The sequence below is a fragment of the Mastacembelus armatus genome, chromosome 3 (genome assembly GCF_900324485.2).
Source record: "Mastacembelus armatus chromosome 3, fMasArm1.2, whole genome shotgun sequence".
In the NCBI taxonomy this organism is placed as follows: Eukaryota; Metazoa; Chordata; class Actinopteri; order Synbranchiformes; family Mastacembelidae; genus Mastacembelus; species Mastacembelus armatus.
Window position 1 is genome coordinate 727,537 of NC_046635.1, and position 23,294 is coordinate 750,830.

The 23,294-nt window shown below is 43.2% G+C and overlaps 1 protein-coding gene across 8 annotated transcripts in view; it reads left to right on the plus strand.

Moving 5' to 3' along the window:
- The first annotated feature begins 1,529 nt into the window (after positions 1 to 1,529).
- The window catches only part of LOC113137927 (C-myc promoter-binding protein-like), a 52,894-nt gene continuing 31,129 nt past the window's right edge, over positions 1,530 to 23,294 (plus strand). For 7 of the 8 annotated variants that reach the window (XM_026319926.2, XM_026319927.2, XM_026319929.2 and 4 more), the window contains exons 1-6: positions 1,530 to 1,736; positions 14,592 to 14,704; positions 16,417 to 16,747; positions 19,931 to 20,177; positions 21,196 to 21,265; positions 22,808 to 22,977. In XM_026319926.2, the coding sequence (XP_026175711.1) occupies positions 14,605 to 14,704; positions 16,417 to 16,747; positions 19,931 to 20,177; positions 21,196 to 21,265; positions 22,808 to 22,977 (918 nt within the window). In that variant the 5' untranslated portion in view covers positions 1,530 to 1,736; positions 14,592 to 14,604. The remainder of the gene's footprint in view (positions 1,737 to 14,591; positions 14,705 to 16,416; positions 16,748 to 19,930; positions 20,178 to 21,195; positions 21,266 to 22,807; positions 22,978 to 23,294) is intronic. The other variant, XM_026319931.2, reaches the window with a different exon arrangement.

The window sequence follows — 23,294 nt, forward strand, 5'->3', positions numbered from 1 at the left end:
TTTTTGTCTTAATAAGCCTTAAGCTGCTAGAAATGAAGCATCTTTTTACTATTTTGTCAGTTTTAACACAGCATTGAAAGACTCCATGCCTAATGTCGACAACACACCATGGTGTTTTTAATGCTTTCTCCTTCCCAGTGCATTGATGCAAACAAGATCAAGCAGCCTGTTAAAATACTGTGATGAAAACGTTTTTCATGCTGCAACATAAGGAGCCAAAAAGAAGAGGTGCACAATTACATTTTCCTGCTTCAAAAGGCCAAAACTAATTTTCTTTTGGGTTTGGGATACGATCCAAAATCATACTTTTACTTCCCAGAGATAAAAATGCAATTTATTCTTTACTAATAATGTCTTTGACTTTTATTTATCACCTACAGGGTCAGGTACAAAAATATTTCATACACATTTTCCTTTTCAGTCCATTTTCTTACGCATCGCGATCTACAATGTTTTGTGCTATTTCATCTTTACTGCTGCTTCTTTTATTATTTTTATTTTTGCATTTATTTCCTTTGTTCAGTTGTTTTTAAATCAGATTCACGCCAAGTTTAAGTTTCTGAATTGCTCATAAAAATGCTTCAAGCTGAAACTGCAGAAACTACAAAATATATTTGATAAACCCATAAAATTACTAAAAATGCTGTAATCTTACGTTCAAAAGATATAACACCTGAACTAGGCAGCAGTGAGTTCAAGAAGAACAGAGGAGAACGAATAATGACAGAAAAACAATGCAGGCAGTTATGGTCTATAAACTGTACTGCACATTGCCAGCAAATCAAATCATCAATCATCAAGTATCATCAATCAACCTGACATTTTTGGACCATTTAATAATCTCTGTGGTCATTTTGTGTCTCATACGGTTTGTTTTGCATTTCTTAGTGATTATTGGGGGCGGCACGGTAAGTCAGTGGTTAGCACTGTTGCCTCACAGCCAGAAGGTTCCTGGTTTGAAACCCATCAGGGGCCTTTCTGTGTGGAGTCTGCATGTTCTCCCTGTGCTTGTGTGGGTTTTCTCCAGGTACTCTGGTTTCCTCCCACAGTCCAAAAACATGTATGTCAGGTTGATTGGTGACTCTAAATTGCCCATAGGAGTGAGTGTGAGTGTGTGAGGTTGTTTGTCTCTATGTGGCCCTGTGATGGACTGGGGACCTGTCCAGGGTGGACCCCTGCCTTTCACCCAAAGAGAGCTGGGATAGGCTCCAGCTGATCCCTGGGACCCTGGTTAGGACTAAGGGGGTACAGATGATGGATGTTGTTGTTGTTGTGTCTCATCCTGTTTGTGTTGTGTTTCTTATTGTGGGTCATTCTGGGTGACCTCTCTATAATTAATAATAAAACATGATATATCATAAGTCCCGTCATTAACCGAGGAGACATCACCGGGTAACGTCAGCATCAGGTGGACCGGGACCGGGAGCTCCGTCCTACCGGGGAGAAGGGGGGGGGGGGGGGGGGGGGTAATGTTTCCCGGGGTGTGAGCGCGTGACGGCGGGTTCCCATCACAACCAAGATGGCGGCGGAGCGGACAGCCGGCTCGGCGCGGTGACCGACAGAAGACGCGTCGCTCGGCTGGACTGTGAAAGGAACCGGAGGGAAATACCGAGACAAAAACACACACGAAGGTCGCCTCAGCTTTCCGGTACCGACGGTGCTGCGATGAGACCCTCCCGGTAGACGACACCGGGCGAAGTTGTGCGTGAGGGCTGATTTTGGCGTTCATAAAGCGGGTAAGTCCTGCACGAAGACCCGTTACTGAGGCGGGCTGCTCAGTCCCGGGGTCTCCGGTTTGTTCCGTCACTAACGAGCCGGTGGACCCGAGTCTGCGCCACAGGTTGTTGGCGACCAGCGCCACATCTCGATTATTGCGCTCACCTGCGCAAATTAAACCGCAAACGACCACGTTCAACCGCATGTCATCCCGCAATAGGCTCGGTGTGTGTGTGTGTGTGTGTGTGCGCGCGCTCGCTCGCTAAAAATGAGACAAGACATGACGCTGTTTGTGTGTGTGTGTGTCCGCGTTTGTCTCTGCGTGTGTGTGTGTGTGTGTCTCCTGTGTCCCTGCGTGTGTGTGTCTCACTGTGTCCCTGTGTGTGTCTCTCACAGTGTGTCCCTCTGTGTGTGTGTGTGTGTGTGTGTGTGTCTCACAGTGTGTCCCTCTGTGTGTGTGTGTGTGTGTCTCAGTGTGTCCGTGTGTGTGTGTGTCTCAGTGTGTCCCTGTGTGTGTGTGTGTGTGTGTGTCCCTCTGTGTGTGTGTGTGTGTGTGTGTGTGTGTGTCTGTCCTGTGGCCTCATGGTGTTTCGGGTCGCTCAGTATTTGGCCCAGGTCTAAACGTGTGTTTGTGAGGGATTTGTAGTCCAGACTGCAGGTCTGTCACGGTGCAGGTGTCATGGGTTTTCTGACTAAACGGTTAATTGATTAAGTGATTAATTGATTGAGCTAATCTGTGAGAAATAATTGCAGCTCCAGTCTGGCGGGTTAAAGCAGAAGGTGAATGTAAACTAAAGCAGGATTGTGAATATGTGGAATATGTTCACTCATATTGTGCAAATAAAACAGTGTAAAAGTTATAGCAGTAAAATAGGGATGTTTTTTTAATTGAACTTCATATAAATCAGATCTGTGATCAGATAAATCTTAGATAAACATTTCCACTGGCATTTATCCTCATTGTGCAGAAGTGATGCTGTTGTTCCAACCATCAGCAGCCGGATTTCACTCAAATGTGTGAATCCAGACAGAAAAAAGCCCTTAAGGCGTTAGGAGGCTGCTCCTATGGAGGAAAACAACCACTCACACTCAGATTCACAGCTATGGGCAGTTTAGAGTCACTAATTAGCCCAAACCCAACCTGCATGTCTCTGGACTGTGGGAGGAAACCGGAGTACCTGGAGAGAACGTGCAAACTGCACACAGAAAGGCTCCAGGGTTGAACAGGATTCGAACGTGGAACCTTCTTGCTGTGTTGCAACAGAACCAACAACTGCCCCTTAATAAGAAGCTAAATCGTTTGCACAATAGTGTTTATGTGTCTGAAGTTTTAACAGGAGAAGGAAACTACGCTGTGTGAGTGGGAACATACGGGGACTGCAGCTGGAACCGGGCGTTACCCCCGTCACTGCTCCTGGCTCACGGATTTTCTGAAACAGGAGCAGTGCTGCCACTGGAGCTTGACATTCTGGACTTTTACTTCCCCAAAATTCCTCTTGCATTGTTTAGCGGCGTCGCATAGAATAGGCAAGTCTGGTCAAATCATATATTTGACAAAAATACTGTCAGGCCTGTCATTTGCAAACCTCAGGTCCACATACCAGACAGGTAATCCACACTGCAAGCCTGTAAAGCCTCTGCCCACTCTGCTGCTTCTGCTTTTATTTAGGTGTTTGTCTCTTCAAATATTATAGAATTTCTAATTGCCTGATTTTATTACGCACATTATAGACAGGTGGTTTGGGTACTTTATTGTGTATTTTATTGTCTGATGCTGGAAATGAAGGTGCTGATGTCTGGCACACACGAGCGAAATGGCATGGACTGACTCGGTCCAGTCGGAGGATCTAACAGCTGTGTGTAACAGATCACAAGGCAGACAGATAGCCAGTGTCTGCTTAGCTAATTGAAGACTTCAGGGCCTCTTGGCTTTAGGGCTTTGTTGTAATGGAGGCTAGTAAACTCACTGGGGTTTCACGTGGTGAAAACAAAGGTTGGGTAAATAAAATAAAGGTCACCAAATGACCTCTCCTGTGGCAGTGATGGGTCCAGTGCCTGAGGCGTAGGGTGCATGTTATTCCCATCACTTTGTGGAAACCTGTGGTCGTACTGTGTGGTCTTACTTCACAGTGCAGTCAGTTGCAGAATGTGGCTGCTGCCCCTCACATGGCTGCAGGGAATGTCCATGTATTTCCTGTGATCCTGCAGTTTTAACACTGTTCTGCATCACAGTGCATGCTAAACGCCTGAACACAGCGAGAGAAAGCCTGTTGCTTAAGGTTTGATTCTTTAATTTTCCTGTGGTTTTGTACCAGAAACTTCAAATGTCCCTGGAGATTGACTGTGGGTGCTCTAGCAATTAAACTAATCTGGTATTCCCAGAATGTACTACTAAGTTCGTTGCTTTCCAGGAGGTATTTGCTATTGCTGTGAAGTATTTCCTTTAGTGTTTTCCCTCTGTAGCAATGATACACAAGTTGTTATGGAGACTGGAGGACGCCGGAGCTGCACTGTACAGTCAAAATAAATATAAGAACTGCTATTGGCCTCTTTTCTCCAAAGATATTAGATCACCATTTTACACTTATGCTTCCTTTGTGTCTTACTTGGGTCAAAGTTTTCACCCTTGTTTATACGTAATATTTGGGAGAAGTCACAGAGACTGGGGCAGCACAGCAGAGCATACGTGTTGATAATGAGCGACAGCCAGTTATAAAGTGAAGGATGATTTCTGTTGACTGTACAACATGACAAGTCTGGGAAGAAGCTTATGCTCTTTGGTTCTGAGAGATGGATAGTGAACCATGTTTTTGTTTTTAAACTGTGTTATATCTGCTGGAGGTATGTGAACACCGTAGCAGTGTTTACATGCCAGGATTAGTTCTGCAACGATTACTCGAGTAATCTCGCCTCTAGTATTATACTTCGTTCAATTACTATCACTTGTGTTATCGGACCTGCTCCGCCTGGGGATCATTGTTCCACACGGACCGTAATCACTGTCGCACAACGCATTTCCGTATCAAACGTTGGCGCCATGGCAGAGAGCGAAACAACTGTCCGTAAAAGGCCGAAAATGTCCAAAGTCTGGGATCGTTTCAAACTTAGAAACGACGACAACACGGTGCAATGTGTGTGTGTGTTGTAAAGTAGAACTGGTGTAACACAACAGCACTTTGTCAATGCTTCAACATCTGGACAGGAAACATCCGGTTGGAAACGAACAGGTGTCTCACCCAGCGGAGCCGACACGAGGTAACGTCATTTCAAGCTAACCTGTCGTCTCTGTCAGGTATTACACAATAGTATTTTATATATACAGTGGGTACGGAAAGTATTCAGACCCCTTTAAATTTTTCACTCTTTGTGTCATTGCAGCCATTTGCCAAAATCAAAAAAGTTCATTTTATTTCTCATTAATGTACACTCAGCACCCCATCTTGACAGAAAAAAACAGAAATGTAGAAATTTTTGCAAATTTATTAAAAAAGAAAAACTGAAATATCACATGGTCATAAGTATTCAGACCCTGTGCTCAGTATTGAGTAGAATCACCCTTTTGAGCTAGTACAGCCATGAGTCTTCTTGGGAATGATGCAACAAGTGTTTCACACCTGGATTTGGGGATCCTCTGCCATTCTTCCTTGCAGATCCTCTCCAGTTCTGTCAGGTTGGATGGTGAACGTTGGTGGACAGCCATTTTCAGGTCTCTCCAGAGATGCTCAATTGGGTTTAGGTCAGGGCTCTGGCTGGGCCAGTCAAGAACGGTCACAGAGTTGTTCCGAAGCCACTCCTTTGTTATTTTAGCTGTGTGCTTAGGGTCATTGTCCTGTTGAAAGGTGAACCTTCGGCCCAGTCTGAGGTCCTGAGCACTCTGGATGAGGTTTTCTTCCAGGATATCTCTGTACTTGGCCACATTCATCTTTCCTTCAATTGTAACCAGTCGTCCTGTCCCTGCAGCTGAAAAACACCCCCACAACATGATGCTCCCACCACCATGTTTCACTGTAGGGATTGTATTGGGCAGGTGATGAGCAGTGCCTGGTTTTCTCCACACATACCGCTTAGAATTAACGCCAAAAAGTTCAATCTTGGTCTCATCAGACCAGAGAATCTTATTTCTCATAGTCTGGGAGTCCTTCATGTGTTTTTTGGCAAACTCTGTGCAGGCTTTCATGTGTCTTGCACTGAGGAGAGGCTTCCGTCGGGCCACTCTGCCATAAAGCCCCGACTGGTGGAGGGCTGCAGTGATAGTTGACTTTGTGGAACTTTCTCCCATCTCCCTACTGCATCTCTGGAGCTCAGCCACAGTGATCTTTGGGTTCTTCTTTACCTCTCTCACCAAGGCTCTTCTCCCACGATTGCTCAGTTTGGCTGGACGGCCAGGTCAAGGAAGAGTTCTGGTCGTCCCAAACTTTTTCCATTTGAGGATTATGTAGGCAACTGTGCTCTTAGGAACCTTGAGTGCTGCAGAAATTCTTTTGTAACCTTGGCCAGATCTGTGCCTTGCCACAATTCTGTCTCTGAGCTCCTTGGGCAGTTCCTTCGACCTCATGATTCTCATTTGCTCTGACATGCACTGTGAGCTGTAAGGTCTTATATAGACAGGTGTGTGCCTTTCCTAATCAAGTCCAATCAGTTTAATTAAACACAGCTGGACTCCAATGAAGGAGCAGAACCATCTCAAGGAGGATCAGAAGAAATGGACAGCATGTGAGTTAAATATGAGTGTCACTGCAAAGGGTCTGAATACTTATGACCATGTGATATTTCAGTTTTTCTTTTTTAATAAATTTGCAAAAAATTCTACATTTCTGTTTTTTTCTGTCAAGATGGGGTGCTGAGTGTACATTAATGAGAAATAAAATTAACTTTTTTGATTTTGGCAAATGGCTGCAATGACACAAAGAGTGAAAACTTTAAAGGGGTCTGAATACTTTCCGTACCAACTGTATATATATATATATATATATATATATATATATATATATAATTCAAAAATGCAACAGTCCAATTACTCGAGTAATCGCTAAAATATTTGGTAGAAAACTCGACCCCAAAAATAATCGGTAGCTGCAGCTCTAACCAGGATACAACCAAACTGGCCCAGTACTTTACTAGCAACTGGTTTAAATTGTATATTTCGTTCAAGGGTATCAGCCACATTTTTGATATTTAGGCTATTGCTACAGACATTTATTATTGTTGTCAGACAATACTGAGGGTCAGCAGTAGGCTAATACTTGTAGGCAGAAGGTTGAAAGCAGAGCTAAAGCTTCAGTGATGTGAATATGTTTTGATAAAAGCAGGATTTTGTGTCAGCCTGAAGGTCACAACACAGTTTTTTCCCAAAACATAGACAAAAAGGGGAGACTGTAGATTTACAGGATTACCTGTTCCCAGGGAATGTCATCCACAGACACCAAATAGCTTTAAGCTCAGAGTATTGTTTGCAGGGAGAAAGGCAGGATGTGGCCTCAGTTGGTGGGTGGCATCTGGTGCTAGACAGGACAGATTTGAATGTTGGGTGCTGATCTCATCATCCAGTGTGAGAGTCATAGCTTCAGTCATCTGTCACTCGTTAGAAAACCAAAAGCCATTTCACTCGGTTCAGTTTTTAGTGCTTCTCTCTGTGAAAAGCTTCTGCAGCAGTCCTCATTTAGCATGAACTGAGTAAATAACGTTTGGTTCAGTCAGGGATAGTGGAATCGTTTTAAGACTTGTTTGGTCCTTTGCAAACAGCCTGCTCAGACTGAAGGGGTGGATTAGGAGTATAATTGTGCTTCAGTTTCAGAAATGTGAAAACCAGGCATTGCAATTGATATTTACTGTCATTACTCACCTGTCAACTCTAAATTTCAAATCACAGAAAGAGGAAAGTCAGGCACACATATCCCTAATCAGAAAAAAGAATCACTGAACCAGTAACTAAGGCCTTTAAAGTATAATAATATATATATTTGGATTGACCTGCATTCACATGCACTGAAAAATACAGGTCTTTTATACAGGTCTCTAAGTTAAATCTGATCTTCCACTTTGTTTATTTTTGAGGAGCTTTTGGTTCAGTAGATTAGTGTATGTAGATGTACAGGGGCTTCAGAATGTATTGAAAAACATGTTTTTAGATTTCCGTCCATCCGTTCAACCATCCACACATATTGAACTGGACTGACACTCTGAATGTTATCATGTGACGCCTGTGGTTGTGTTTTACATGTGTTTTTATGCTTTTTTACTACGTACTGTGCTCATGCGTCCTTGGGCTGTGCTTGTCGTCAGTGTTTTGGTTGTTTGTGTTTTTGGCTCTTTTGGTGCAGGAAAAATTCCCTCTGGGGCAATAAGGGATTCATTCATTCATTCATTCATTCATTCATTCATTCATTCATTCATCCATCCATCTATTTATCCATCTGTCCATTATTTACTGCTTAAGATTTTCTCATCTGCAAAAGTACAGCAAATTGTATTCCCTCATACTGTGACTGCCTTTTAAATGCCATTTGGCAAACTCCATGCAGGTTGTCATAAGGCTTTTCCTCAAAGTGGCTTGTGTCTAGCCACTTGAGTATAAAGGCCCAAATGACGGTTGTCCTGGAAGGTTGTCCCTTCTCTGCTGAGCACATCCTGAGCTCTGTGTGTGACCAGTGGGCTCTCGGTCACGTCCCTGGCTAAGGCCCTTCTTGCCTGGTTTCTCAGTTTGGTTTTTTGGCCAACTCTAAAAAGAGCTCTGCTGATTGCAAACCTCTTCCATTTCAGTTGTTGAGACCACTGTGCTCCTGCAGGGGAACGCTCAGAGCTTTAGAAATGTTTTTTAAAAAAAAACTTTTCCCTGATCTGCACCTCACCACAGATTTTCTTTGAAAAAAAAACAAACAAAAAAAACCTGGTGTTAGGTTATTTTGTGTAGACTGTAGACAAAAATGTAATTTTATGATTTTTAATTTCAGCCTACAATGTGATAAAGTGCAAAAAGTGAAGGGGACTAAATGTTTCTGGAAACCTGCTACAGTCAAGGCTCCTCTGGTTAAAACTGAAGGCTGCGCCTGCAGCTGTTTTTGACTGAATGTAAATGATTAGTCTCTACTGACTCTCTTCTAATCATTCAGTCACAAATTGGTGCTAAAGATGGCATTAAATCAAAACTGCTTGACTTTATGCAGAAGTTTGTCTCACTTGAAGACAAAATACCAGCTTTAAGTATGTTATGCAGCCTACTAGGGAATTAAAAGATCAGCCTGTGAGAGGAAGCAGGTCAGTGAGATCAAGTTTCCTGTAAACACAGTATTAATTATCACAGGGCCCTGCATTAGCATGCCCCTGTGCTAATACTGTAGACACAGCCTGGATGACAACATCTTATTGGTTAAAGGCTGGGAACTTAACTTGGTATATCTGTACTGGAAAATGACCTTGAAATGCATTTATGGTAATAACCTTGCAGGTGTCTTTTTCAATGGGTTTTCATTTTGAAACAGTGGCTCAGATTAACAGCATAAATGTCATTAACCTCGAGTGCAGTATCTGTAAATGAAAGATAAGGTATGCAGCAGGCTGCACAACTGGCTTCACCTGATATCCAAGACACTTTTGCTGAAAGAGAGACTGCAGGTGGAATGTCAAGGGCAACAAGGAAAAATATGATACTTGCACAAAACACAAAAAACATGTTCTTTATGCCTCAGATCACTGAAATAACCAGACAAGACTGTGCAATAAACAGATTCTTGTGACTTATCACCAAAATTCACACAAGACGTGACATGTCAGTCTTGTCGAGATACGAACTTTACAGACTGAACCTCGTTTCAAATGGACTGAACCACAAATAGACGCAGGACAAACTAATATACAGGGAATATTCTTCCCTTTCCAGGTCAATGCATCACTTTGAAGTGATGACATTCCTGCTCCAGGCCATAGTATCTGTCGTCAGATTAATATCAGTATTACTGACTATACTTACTTCAGATTGTTGAAAGAGAACATTCAGATGGGAAGAACTGACATTGTAGTTTTTGTGACGTCTTTTACAACAAATACATTTAGTTGATGAGTTAATTATTTTTTCTTTTGGAAAAGAGTCTGGATGTTAAAGTTTCTCTTTGGGTCTATGTTGAAATGACTTTTCACAAAGGGTGTGACAGAAAAAAAAAATCCTGGGACTGATAATAATACAGTAATAATAATAACAAATGGGTGTGAATTGATGGTCTTGTTGAAGTAGAAGTGTGTCCTCTCTAGATTATGACGTGTAACATTAGTCACAGTGTATTTGTAAAGACAAATGGTGAGTGTTAATGGATAAAACCTCAGTGTCCCACCCTGAGCATCCTCCTCCTGTCTAGGTTTGAAGATTTCATTTGAAATGAAGGAGAGCCATTTTAAGTTGGTTCACTGCAGTTAAGTCTTCGCTGCCTCCGTTGGAGAAAGCAGTAAGATGTCTCATACTGTAACCTTGATGCTTGACTGTTTTATTTTGCTGTGCATTTCACATAGCTCAGCCGTGTCAGAGGGTTTATGTTTTTAATAACGTTCTGATCTTGTTGTTTTTTCCGGAGGCAAGAATGGAAATAATAAAAAATGAGAAAAATAATACGTTCATACTGTGGATTAAGGTTCTTCCCGAAGGTATTTTCTTGACTCAGTATAGCTGTAAATGTCGTCTGGGTCGACGCCCATTGAGACCTTGAAAGTTTGAAAACAGACCATCACTCAGCAGCATCAGCATCTCCCATAACTCTTAAGCAGCGTAACACAGAAATGTGCCTAATGGTATTTGAGCAACAGTGAACAATCTCAAAAATAAATGATGTTAATGTAGACTGATCACATTCAAGCCCAACATTCTCCAGGCAGAAAGAAAATGTGAGTGAGGAGTCACGACTCATAAAAACTGTATCAATTCATGTTTTGACACTGACCTTTAGAGCGGGAGTGACTCACTTATAGGAAAAGCGATTTTTCTTATTACATGGAGTATGTAAGAAAATGAAACACTAACCCAAAGATGGCTGGTGGTAACATAAGATACGACTGTGTTGGTTTCTGGTGTTTTGGACAAGCACTGCTGTGTACGACCACGAGCACACACAGTTAAATAGTCACATACCTAATGAAAGTGACAGTGTCTGCTGAAACAGGTTAATACGTCCTGTACTGTCTCCTTTGCTTGTTTATTGGTAGTTGTTGATGTAAGTGAACTGGCAGTGACTGAAGAAACATTTCCTGCAGTACCAACATTAAATATGCAAACTTTACTCATGTCCACAACAACAGTCTAATGTTTGTTGTCCACTCCCCTGTGGAGATGGAGCTTTCTTCTTTCCATCATTTGACTGTTGTTTTGGAAGCCAGATGTAGATGTGGCACCATCTAAATAAGATGTGATGTGGTTGATGAGGTTAAATAACAAAATCAGAGATTACAGTTTGACATGGAGCAGTTTTGTCACAGAGTTGATCTCTACTCCAACATGTTACTTGACTTGATGCCATTAAAAGGCACAAAAGCCAAGCGCCCACTGCTCTGGGCTAACTGGAAGCAGATGCTTTGCTAGTGAGGCTTCCTACTGGCTTGTGTTTATGTTCTTGAGCACATTCCTTTTCACCTCTTCCACGTGTCTGCCCTGCTGTGGCCGTGTCTGTGCCGAGTGTCTATACAGCTGCAGTTGCGAGTGCCGTCTGGGCTGTTGGAGCCTCAGATTTGCCTCACTTCTCGTGAACTCTAGACAGCTGGAAATTGTTCCCCTGTCACGTTGGCTTAAACAAAGCCCTTATGGAAGCAGATGAAGGCCCATTGGTTCTGGACGTTTTTATCGGACTCCTCCCTGAACTCCTGCTGTGGCTGAAAGTCGGCGAGTTTTGGCTGGAAGGTCCACGGCTCTGGCACCGGGCCCTTCATGTGGCCCAGTTTAAAGTTTCTTGGCCTGTGTTTCTCCCACGCTCCTCTCTTCCCTGTGCGATTACAGTAGAGCATCAGACACAACAGATAATCTGTGCGTTTAGCCGAGTCAGGGCATAAAGTACCTCCAAAGCAAGTTAACTGTGTGGCTTAAGGTGCAGTACAGTAATTTCACCTTCGCAAGGACAAATAATCTGTAAAGTCCGAGGGAAAACATTGTCCTTGTACTGCATGGACCCACGTCATAAACATGAATATATTCTGTAGTCTTTCAGGTCCACTGTGGAGGACCCCGCTGACCCTTTAAAGAGCATATCATCTCTTAAACGTTCACAGCTTTTCATGCTAGTAGGAATCCTTATGACTTTCCTCTGGGCGTGTACCTCCAGATCAAGTCAAGCTTTCCCTTCAACATGAGTCTGCCAGGGGAGAAGTAGGGCAGCCAGCAAATTAAAATACTTGGATTACATCACTTGAGCTGTTAAAATTTTTATTCTTATGTGTCAGGCGTGGTGAAAATCACAGTTCAGCATCTTTTGGATGCACTTCCTGGAAGAATCCAGTGATAATCTGTGGATTTAACTCCATGAGTGTATATGAAAGGCCTGCCTTCTTAGGACGTTGATGCAGCTTCATAAAAAAATCATGTTTTTACTAAACTGGTCAAACTGTAAAGTAACTTACGTAAACTAGTGCAATCAAGTTTCACTGATGACTTAATAAAAGTGAATCTAGTCTAATATTCAACCTCATTCAACCTCCACTGTGTCTTCATCCTGAACAAGAAAGTATGTTCACAGTGGTACGTTGATTGATTCCTCCTGTTCTTCACATATAGGCCGTGCACAGAGAGCAGGTTGGAGACAATACAGCTAGATTTATTTCTTTATTTTTTCCTGGGAGTTCAGGATTGTGATCACATATAGTGATTGTCCCAGTAAATAGTGTAGTCTTTATGTAATGCGTGCCACAGTACTGACACCTGGGCTTGCATTGTATTTTTAGCAGGGTGACAGCATGGCGAGGATGGGTGTCATTCCTTGGCCGGTCATGCGGCTCTAGTCAGTCTGACGGTGAACGATCCTCTGCTTTGCTTCACTGGGACTGCAGTAAATTAGGTCAGCATCTTTTTTTTGTTTTAGTTTGCCAAGTAAGGAGTTAACTGTACTTACTGTGTGTTCTGTGAAGTAATACCAAAGTCTGCTTTTGTCAGTTGAGTCTCATGCAAAATCCTTCTGGGTCAATAAAGCAGCAGTAATTTGCAGGAAAGAGACGGTCGTTGTACTAAACACCCTGTGTCGTTCCACCCTTCCTTTCATTGCACACTGCATGTGGAAAAATTGAACTTAGGTTGATAGTTTTGTATAAATGTTGTATGAAACTTCATGTTGACAGGTTAGTTTCTGCCTTTCGATGTATCTGCGAAGTACAAGCTACATGTGAGGACATGGTTGGCACACCCTCCCAGGTACGACTTCATACTGTAGATGTCTCAACTCATCCATGAAGTTGTCTGTCAAACACATGCTGGTAGGCAGACTTTTGATGACAGACTTTTGATGAGCATTTTCAGCCTGGAGGTTGTGTTTACAAAGTAATCCACCAGGAAGATGATGCACGTATGAAACCCTCTTGAAATCGATAAGACTTTTTAACGCAGAGTAAATGTTGATGTAGTTAGTGGAGTTTACAAAGGTCTAAGCCCCGTCCTTATCCGGTCAACATCTGTGGTGCAGACACTGAAGTGGTGCCAGTCTACAGATATCTAGGCCTGCACCTGGACAATAAGTTGGACCTGAACACACATGTTCGATATAAAAAAAGGGCAGAGACAAATTTTCGTCCTAAGGCGGCTTAGCTCCTCAGACGTCTGCAGGAAGATGCTGCACGTGTTTTACCAAACTATGGCAGCCAGTGTGCTGTTTGATGCTGCAGTCTGCTGGGGAGGCAGCATAAAGCAGAAAGATCCAAGGCAGCTGGTCAAACTGGTGCAAAACGCTGGTTCAGTGACTGGAATGAGGCTGGACCCACTGGAGGCTGTGGTGGAGAGATGCTCACAGACAAAGGTAGAGTCCATCCTGGAACACACTGATCATCCCCTTCACGACAACATCCTGATGGAGAAGCAGCTGCAGTGGACGTGTTTTTATTTTAACATTAGGGGATAGTCTCTTGAGGATTTTGTGAATTTTGATTGTGCTCGATTCCCACATAAATGTTTCTGAAAGACAAATGAACAAGTATTTCACATCCTGTCCTCTGGGTGTTATACCAGTGTGTTGTAGTATGAGTGTCCCTGCAACATTTGAGTCCTGTGCTGGACAGGAAGTTCACCGGAGACTGTGGTCTTGGACACAGGATGCTGTGCAGATGTGTGACCCTCAGAGATGTGGTCACTCTTTAGTTTAACTAATTATTGACCAGCTGAGTGCTGTGACTGGGATTTGACCTAAGGGTCCGGATGCTGGATGAGGAATAGAAAGAACCTGAGGACTGGAACCGGAGGACTGGACACACTTCACTCACCTTACTACTTCTGCGTCACAGCGGACCAGATGTTACTTGGCACAGAAAATGAGTTTAGCACATTGTGGGTGTTTTTTCATTTGTTTCTCACAGTGAAGAGCCAGAACACATTGAACCAGTGTTTTCCTGTCATCTGCAAATATCTGGACATCACAACCAGTGAAAAACACAAATTGCTCTTAGTTTGGATACTGTAACTAGAATCACTGACCTTACAAACATCATTACATTTAATAAATCAAACCATTTTTTACACTAATTGTGTCTAAAACAGTTGATAGACGGATTCTGCAATTAGACAAAAAAAAAAAACATGTTCCCATCAATGAAGTAAAAACAAAAACACTGTGATTTTGTTTCATCTGATGCCTGCAGCCTGGCCAGCAGGAGTCTGAGCCGCATCATTTGATATTAAAATAACGTTTGATATTATTCCTTCTTCACAGTCAGCACAGCAACATGTGCCACAGAGAAACCCTGACACAAAAAGCCTCAAAAAGCAGAAGTTCCCAACATGCAGAGGGAAGAGATTCACCAGCAGAGGTCAAAATGCAGAAAGGTTTCGTCTCTTTGGTCTCTTCATGACTTACAATAGTCCTACTAACAGTGTTTTCCTAGCTGGAGTGGCAACTGGAGTCTTGCTTGCACAGCATCACGCAAACTGGAGTTAGCATCTTTTTTGCTTTTTCCTGAACCTTCACGTGCAGACTAGCTGACACACACACACACACACACACACACACACACACACACACACACACACACACACTTAATTAAAACCCTTCCTACACCTCCTGCCTGCAGACACAGACCTTGTCCAGTTGAATTATCTCAAATTAAACTGAGCAGAAACTCTTTGATTAGCAAATTGGGGTGAGAAATTGTCACTGACTCTGAGACTAACTTGAAAATGATTTAGGTTCAGTTTGCCATCTGTGCAAAATTCAGTTTTATCTAAAAGCCTTAAGATTTGTTTGTCCTGCCTCTTACGTCCGATCTAGTGCACTTGCTGTTTCTCACGCCTCCTGACTTCAGCTGTTGTGATCTTGTGTTTTTGCATGTGTGAGAAGAGTGAAACTGGTGACAGGGTTAAGTTTCATGTTAACCCACAGGAGACACACTCATGTCCTGGAGCTTTGATGTGATGATTCTCGTCGCAGATGAAGACCACACCCAGACACTTTAAAACTTGCAGGATGTTCTACACTTTAACATTTAATAAGACGTCGGTGCAGATTTAGACCTGATTTATCAACAAGAGATACTTGTTTAGCCACAAGGCTCAAAGCAATAATGTCTAGACTGACAAATAATTGGGTGAGAATGGCTCCAGGTCTTTTTGACATACCACCTTTTCTTTCTTTGAATTGTCACATACACCTGCGTATCCTTGTGTGGGTGCCTGCAGGTTGACCTCAGCTAACTGCTCTTTTTATAAAATCCAGTGTTGTGCTCACAGGTTTAGTTCTCAATTGTGTTTACCATTTTGTAGTTTAGCCTCAGACTTTGACATGAGTGGTCCTGAGTTCTGGTTTTTAATGCCACAGCAGGCGATCGGTGTTGAGCTGTACAGTCAGAGGCTGGTCAAGTGGTTTGGTTGAGTCTTTCTCCTCTTTCTGAAATGGAAAATAGACTATTGTGTGGACATTCATGGACTGTTGTTTACATTTTAGTCCGTACTTCTTCAGTGAGTGTAGGTAGTGATGTGCAGTCAGGACATGCCTTTGGATTAAGGAAACTACTGTTTGGCTTTTATCAATGTGCTTAATAGGCTCCATGATATCAGAAGGTGTTTCTGTGGATCTGGCCTGTAATTGAGGCAGTACATCAAGAAACACCTCACTGCTTTTTAAAATGCTCACTTATCCAGCCATGCTTCCCCGGTGCTGTGTCACTTTTTAGATTTAGAGTAGGTGCAAAGTTCTCATCACCAACAAAGCTCTGTCCTCTTCAGAGCCGCAGTGTGTCCTTGAGCCCGGACACTGAACCTTGAGTGGGTCATGTGAACTAAAGTTAATTTGCTCAAAGACCCTCAGCTAATAACTGTTCATGTCTGGCTTGTACCTAATCATAGCTCCTCTCCTCCTCAGTTCATAACCCTCTTTCTTCCATTTGCCCTGTTACTGCCTCCTCTCAGTATGATTTATGACTATCACATTTTTAAAAAAATGTATTGCCACAGCATGGATGCAAGAACAGTTTGTACCTGCTACCACAATGAAAATTAATCGTCCCCCTCTCTCTCTCCTCTCTCCTCCTTGCCGTGAGCAGGCAGCTGGTGGGGATGGGAGATGATGGAGGACAAAGGCCCTCGTGTAGCCGACTACTTTGTGGTGGCCGGCCTGACGGACCCGTCCAAGCCGTTGGACCAGGAGATCCACTTTGATGATGTCTGCCACAAGACGGCCAAGCCTAAGGCGCCCATCACTGATGTGGCCGTGGTGATCCGCACGATCGGTGAGGAGGTGCCTCCAGGGTTCACGTGCATAGAGACGACACCGACCGGCCATTCAGCTGATCTCAACAATGGAGGCCTCTTGATGCCCCAGATCTTCCTGTGCTACAGGCGAGGTTGTGACAAGCCGCCTCTCACTGACCTTGGGTAGGTACTAAAGACATGTTTGTTCTAATTTCTCTTTCTAGTATGAGACGAGACTAGTAAAATGGTTTTGGTGCTAACACAAAGTTTTGTTTATATTAGAATTATATTAAAAACTTCTATGAAATACAATAGAATTTTCTTTGGAGCCTAATGCAGATCCCTAAAGCTGTAAAGTTACTGTATACATCTGTGGCTTGATCACTGTAGTAGTGGTCCTGCTCAGTTACAGCTCTCATTTGCTAAGAACATCCCAACCAGTCAAGTGTTTTTGGGCGAATGACCAAAATCTGCGACCGTGAAAAAGATGAGTTGTCAAACTGTTAAATATGTTCCTGTCCCTGCGTCTTTGCAGTCACGTAAAAAAAATAGTCACGTTCAACAACTAATAGAATAATAGTTTTAGCTTTACTTTAATGACACGCGTGTTAGTTTATTATCATTATTTCAACACACAGTTGTACCTGTGTGTACTGCACTGTGGCACGCTGCTGCAGCCATTCTTTTTCCTATTCCTAGTGACTGTCAGCTGCTGCCATCAGCAAACATTGTGGTTTCTGTCAGCTTTCTACTTACCAACATGTTCTGCTGTTCTTCGCTATTCTGAGTGGAGTCCACTTCCTGTCTAAAAAGTGGTCAATATCGTGTCCTTTCTGAAAAGCTGACGTGCTCTCAGCTTTAGATAGTGCCCTGCCTGAAAAGGTCTCAGATCCTGCAGTTGCGACTTTGCAGCTCTGGTATAAAACACTGGTGAAGGTGTCCTTCCCAGCAATATCTTTTGAGGTGTGTGGATTTAATGCCCTGTTGCCTCACAGCAGGAAGGTTCCTGGTTTGAAACCCATCAGGGGCCTTTCTGTGTGGAGTCTGCATGTTCTCCCTGTGCTTGTGTGGGTTTTCTCCAGGTACTCTGGTTTCCTCCCACAGTCCAAAAACATGTATGTCAGGTTGATTGGTGACTCTAAATTGCCCATAGGAGTGAGTGTGAGTGTGTGAGGTTGTTTGTCTCTATGTGGCCCTGTGATGGACTGGGGACCTGTCCAGGGTGGACCCCTGCCTTTCACCCAAAGAGAGCTGGGATAGGCTCCAGCAGGTCCCTGTGACCCTGGTTAGGACTAAGGGGGTACAGATGATGGATGGATTTAATGCTGGTTGGTCAGTCTTCTCACACGTCTGGCTGGTTGTAGCTGGTGGTGACAATGCTAAGGAGGCTAATCCTTGGCTTAACAGAGTGCAGTGCTTATCAGGCACTGACTCCTCAGACTATATCAGCAGCTTTTGTGTGCTGACAGCTCAGAGGGGCTTCGCTTTCCAGACACTGGCTGGACTAATGGGAAGCGGAGGTGTATGCGTGTGCAGGTGAAGACATCACTTATGTCCTTTAATATTTACTGCTCAGTGTGAGAGTGAATTGTAGTTCAGACTGCAAAGGGAATAACTGGTATTATCTGTAACTCAGCAATAAGAGGAGCATTGTTTCCTCTGGGGATTCCACGACAAAAATAATGCCCCCAAACACTGACAGATCCTGCCTCACATCACGTATCTGACAGCCTAAACACTAGTCACGTTTATTAAATGTGTCACATTATTTGTGTGAAATCGCACCTTTGCTTTTTTTGCCTGAATAGTTAATTTCATAAGCTTCTTTAATATTTTATTAGATTCTTTTATAGTGGAAGTGAGTCCTCTCAGCTAAAATAATGTGCAACACCCGTCAGGCTCAGGCAAATGTGGTCTCCTGGAGAGGTGTTCTAAGTCTGATTTAGGAAACACAAAGGCCAACTTGAAGGTAGGAACGTCAGCAGCACTACTTGTCCTGGACTGCAACGACAAAACACAGTGGAGAGAGATGTGCATGTGCGGTGTTTGACCCTGCCGACACCAGACCAGAATCATCTCTTACATGAGCACAGAAATGGGAGAAAGACAAAATAGAAAATCCCACAGCTGACCACACAGAATGTAAACTGTTTTCAACTTCAGGTAGTGCCGCAAAAAGGCCTGTTGAGTTCCACTTGAAACAGTAATGGAGGATAAGTGCATGATGGAAGTGCAGAGAGGGATGCTTAAAATGACTGCTACTGTGCTCCATGTGTCTGAGCACTTTCCCTCTAAGTGCTTTTCCAAAGTGTCCTCTTGTGCCTAATTGTAATACTGTACTGGGTTAATATGTGAGTCTATTTTAACTGACTGTGCTGTACACAAATGCACATACATTCACTGTAGGAGCAGTGTCTGGTTCAGCAAATCCCAAATTGCAGGTCAAAAAGAAATTCAGTTCTCCTTAAGAACAAGAGAGCAATTGCTATTTCGCTCTCAATAAAGAGATTTTAATCTCAAGAGAACATACACCTCTTGAATACAATTCTGCTTGTTGTAATTTGGAAGCTAATTCTCTAAACTGGGCGGCATGGCGGAGCAGTGGTTAGCACTGTGGCCTCACAGCAGGAAGGTTCAAACCGGGAGTCTTTCTGTGTGGGTTTTCTCAGTTTGGGGTGAAGCTAATTGGTGACTCTAAATTGAGCGAATGTGTGAATGTGATTGTGTGTCAGCCCTGTGGTGGACTCCTGATCTGTCCAGGGTGGACCCCGCATCTCCCCCAGTCTCAGCTGGGATTGGCTGAACGTGGTAAATTAGTTCTGCATCATGAAGTGTCAACTGTGTTTGTTTACTTGTGGAAAGAAAGTGACACATAGAGAAAAGGAAACAATAAAAGTTTAAAGTAAATTGTTGACTTTTGGATTTGAAGGCGGCTGCACGTCTCATATGGCTTCTTTAATTTCATTGTTTATGTGAGCTGTCATGTTACTGCTACCTGCCATAGTGAATGTAAGAGAGTGTGCAAGCAGTTTTTAAACAAGGTGTGAGTTTCTCTTCAGTCTGATGATGGGGGACACACAAACTCTGAGTTTTCTCTTACTGGTTCTTCATGAATTTGATTGAATGTTGCTTTGCAGGTCATGAGATGCAAAGCAGATGTTTAGCTTAATCAGTTTCATTCTGCCAGACTCTGAAAAATAGGGAAGTAATGAATATGCCCGGTGTTCCCCTAAAACACAGAGCTCCTCCCGAGTGAGGTCATGACTGCGTATTGTGTTGATTACTTCTTTGCTGTAATCATCCTAATAACCAAGATACATGATGAAGTGGAGCTTTGTTTGGCTCTCTCTTGCCTCCTCCCTGCAGCGTGCTCTATGAGTGGAAGGAAAGACTGAAACCTGGCTGTCACCTCATCCAGACTACACCCTCTGGTCGTCCAGCCAATATCAGCTGCCATTCCTCCCAACGCATCTACATCACATACCGACGGGGGCCCGAGAGCCAGCCGCACGCCGCTCTGGCCGTCACTGACATCTGCATCATCGTCCCGAGCAAGGGAGAGACACCTCCTCACACCTTCTGCAAAGTGGAGAAGAATCTGAACAGCAGCATGGTGAGAGAGACCCCAGTGTATAAAGCCATTGTTCCAAAGCTTGTACAGGACTTTGATTTGATACTTATGATGTATGACCGAGGGTGGAGGGGTTGACATAACATGCAGCAAAGGCCCAGTGGGTGGGAATCACATTGTGGATATTGTAGTTATGTGCTATGCATCTTAACTATTAGACCACCAGACGCCCCTGCAGTGTAGCCTACAGCGGGGTGTGTGTGTATTGTGTGTGTGTTTGGTTGTTGGGGGAATAACAGATTTAATTGCCACTTTAATTGTCACTCTTCTGTTAAATTATGGAGCTTTGTTGGGAGAGATTTTAGCCTCAGACTCAGTAGAGCTTCTCTCTTCTGTGTTTAAATATTCTGCAGACAGAGCTGTGCAGCACAGGGGAGGGAAATGGACTGCAGCTCACCTGTTTGTTCTATTTGTGACTTAATTGTGTTTTTTCCCTTGGTTAAGAGATTTCAGCCTGTAGCTCAAACTGGCACCCAATTATGGACAATTGTGTCAGACCATTGCACGTCGCCTCAGGAAGCTTTTTATTGCTGTATGTGTTCATGTTGTTGAGCCTTAAGGCCTTTGGTTTCCTCATCACCCACTATTTATACTGAAAATATGTGTCCCTCAGTCCACATCTCTGCCATACTGTGTCCTCTTTGTCTCTCTGCCTCCCTCTCTCTCCAGCCACACAGCCACACACAGACATTTGTATTTCTGTCTTTGTGAGAACACTCACCAACATAATGTTCAAGCCTTTTGCCCTAATCTCAGCCATCACAACTAAAATGCTTAAGTTACTGGTTCACGTCCTGCTGGGTTGTTGCATCTCAAAATAAATAAATAACAGTACGTACATGGCTCTTTAAAAAATATTCTGACTGGTTGTAATTGATGTAGGTTGGTCATAGTTTTAACCTTTAAAATGAGTAACTGGAAGGTTTGATGGCATTTTAGCAGCGTGGGCCTTTGTTATGGGAAAGCACACTAACGTTTCATATTGTGTTTCTTGTTTCAGTGGGGCTCCTCTGTCTACCTGTGTTATAAGAAGTCTGTGGCCAAAACTAACACAATAGCCTACAAAGCAGGTAAGCCTTCGTAATCCCATAACCAGCAGTGCACACAGATCCGTCTGTGCATACTCTCTTTGCTCAGCTCATCCCCTAATACTGTGGGAGAACAGAGTCAGTGTTGGTTACATAAAAACAATACTTGTGCTCATTTGAGCAGTAAATTGAAGCAGTCATAATGAAATGATTTAGAGTTAATTTTCAGTGGTTGATATTAATTGCATTGGAACATAATTGGCTGTTTCTGTGTGTGTGTGTGTGTGTGTGTGTGTGTGTGTGTGTGTGTGTGTTTGTGTGTGTTAAACCTGAGCTGTTGCAGCCATGTCTCTAGAGAGGCTTGTGTACTGCAGAGTAGGTTGGCTGCAAAAGGATGTTCTGCTAAAACTGTGCTTGCATGTCCAGGCTTGTTGAAACGTGCTGATGCTTCAGAATTGGACTAATGAGTTAAGCTCTGCACTGCGATGCTCTTCCTCTTCAGAGGGTTTAAATGGTTGTCATATGTTTAGTGGTAATATGAAACCCTTTCCATCTGCACAGATCCATCCACCTTTCAGCCTCAGAAACACCGAGAGAAGATTGTTATGTACTTATAACTGTGTTGGCTCAAAGTGGCCGTGTTTGGCTTTGCCTCAGGTTGGCTGGCAGATGCTTTGTCGTACATGTCTTCAATATGCAGCAGACTGTGAATGGAGTGATCCTATCTATTTCTCCCTAATGCTTTGGATGAGTCACGTCAAAGAAATGAGGTTTAGGCCAGAAACAGTCCAGCTCACGTCACGTTTTGCGATCAACCAAACAACAATCTTGCAACATCTGACTTTATTTACAGACGAGCACGGCAGTTTGGTTTAGACATAAGGGATCTGAGCTAAGTCTCTCATGTCGGTAGACCCAGATCAGTGTTTACATTTAGCTATAGAACGCAGCATTTCCCAGTGTGCATAATATACAGAAGTAGTCTGCTCTTAAGGGACTGGCAGGGACCTCCTCCTCTGACACTGTATTGATTAAGTTTGCATGAATCAGTATATTTATATATTACCATAAAACATTTACATTAGACTGCATTTCATGAAATGACTTGACCGCAGTGAACTAATTTACTGAACTTTAGTGTTTTTGAAATGTTTGGAACATTTTTCTAGTGTTTAGTGGCCAAGTTTCATCTCACGTAGTTGTGCACCTGCAGCTGTTTACACGATGAACAGGTGTGTCCGATTATTTTAGTGACATGTATTGATAACAGCACTGTAAGAGATTGTTTTAGTATTGATTGTGTAGTATCATCCTTCAGATGTAGCACAGAGTTAAGAAAGTGCACAACATGAAATTAGTGTGTCCACTGACGGTGACTAATTACCCGTAGGTGTGATTACCAAGCACTGCCAGGTGTTTCTAGTGATGCGATTCTAATAAATGGAACTTGTTTTGTTAAGTTTTAAGCTTATTGGAAAGACATCCCATTGCATCTTCATTAGCTCTCAATTGGTAATCACAGGACAACTGGTTGCACTTAGCAGCTTTCTAAACCGAGTTCTCTGTGTCTCTTTCTCTTGTCAGGTCTGTTCAGCAGATATCCAGAGGAGGACTATGAGTCCTTCCCCCTGCCGGAGTCTGTCCCTCTCTTCTGCCTTCCCATGGGGGCTACAATCGAGTGCTGGCCAGCTAACACCAAATACTCCCTCCCTGTTTTCTCCACCTTTGTCCTCACTGGAGCCTCTGGAGAGAAGGTAAGTTGATGAATGGATAGATTCATTCTACTTTCTTATTCCCTCATCTGAGTGAATAACCGACATCTCAGCAGTACGACTGGATATGAGACTGTGTGACTGTTAAACCTCATCAACAGACTGTAACTGCCATCTACACAGCTGACATGACCATAGTGGGGAATCAGAAACCACAGTGCTGCTCTGCATACCAGTTAGGAAACTGGGTCAGGCACGCATGTTGCCATTGTCAGGCGAAACACTTGTCTCCACATCTAGTATTTCTGTTTTTCCATCGGCACTACATTAAGAACCAGGCTTCTCTTTCTTTGGTCTAC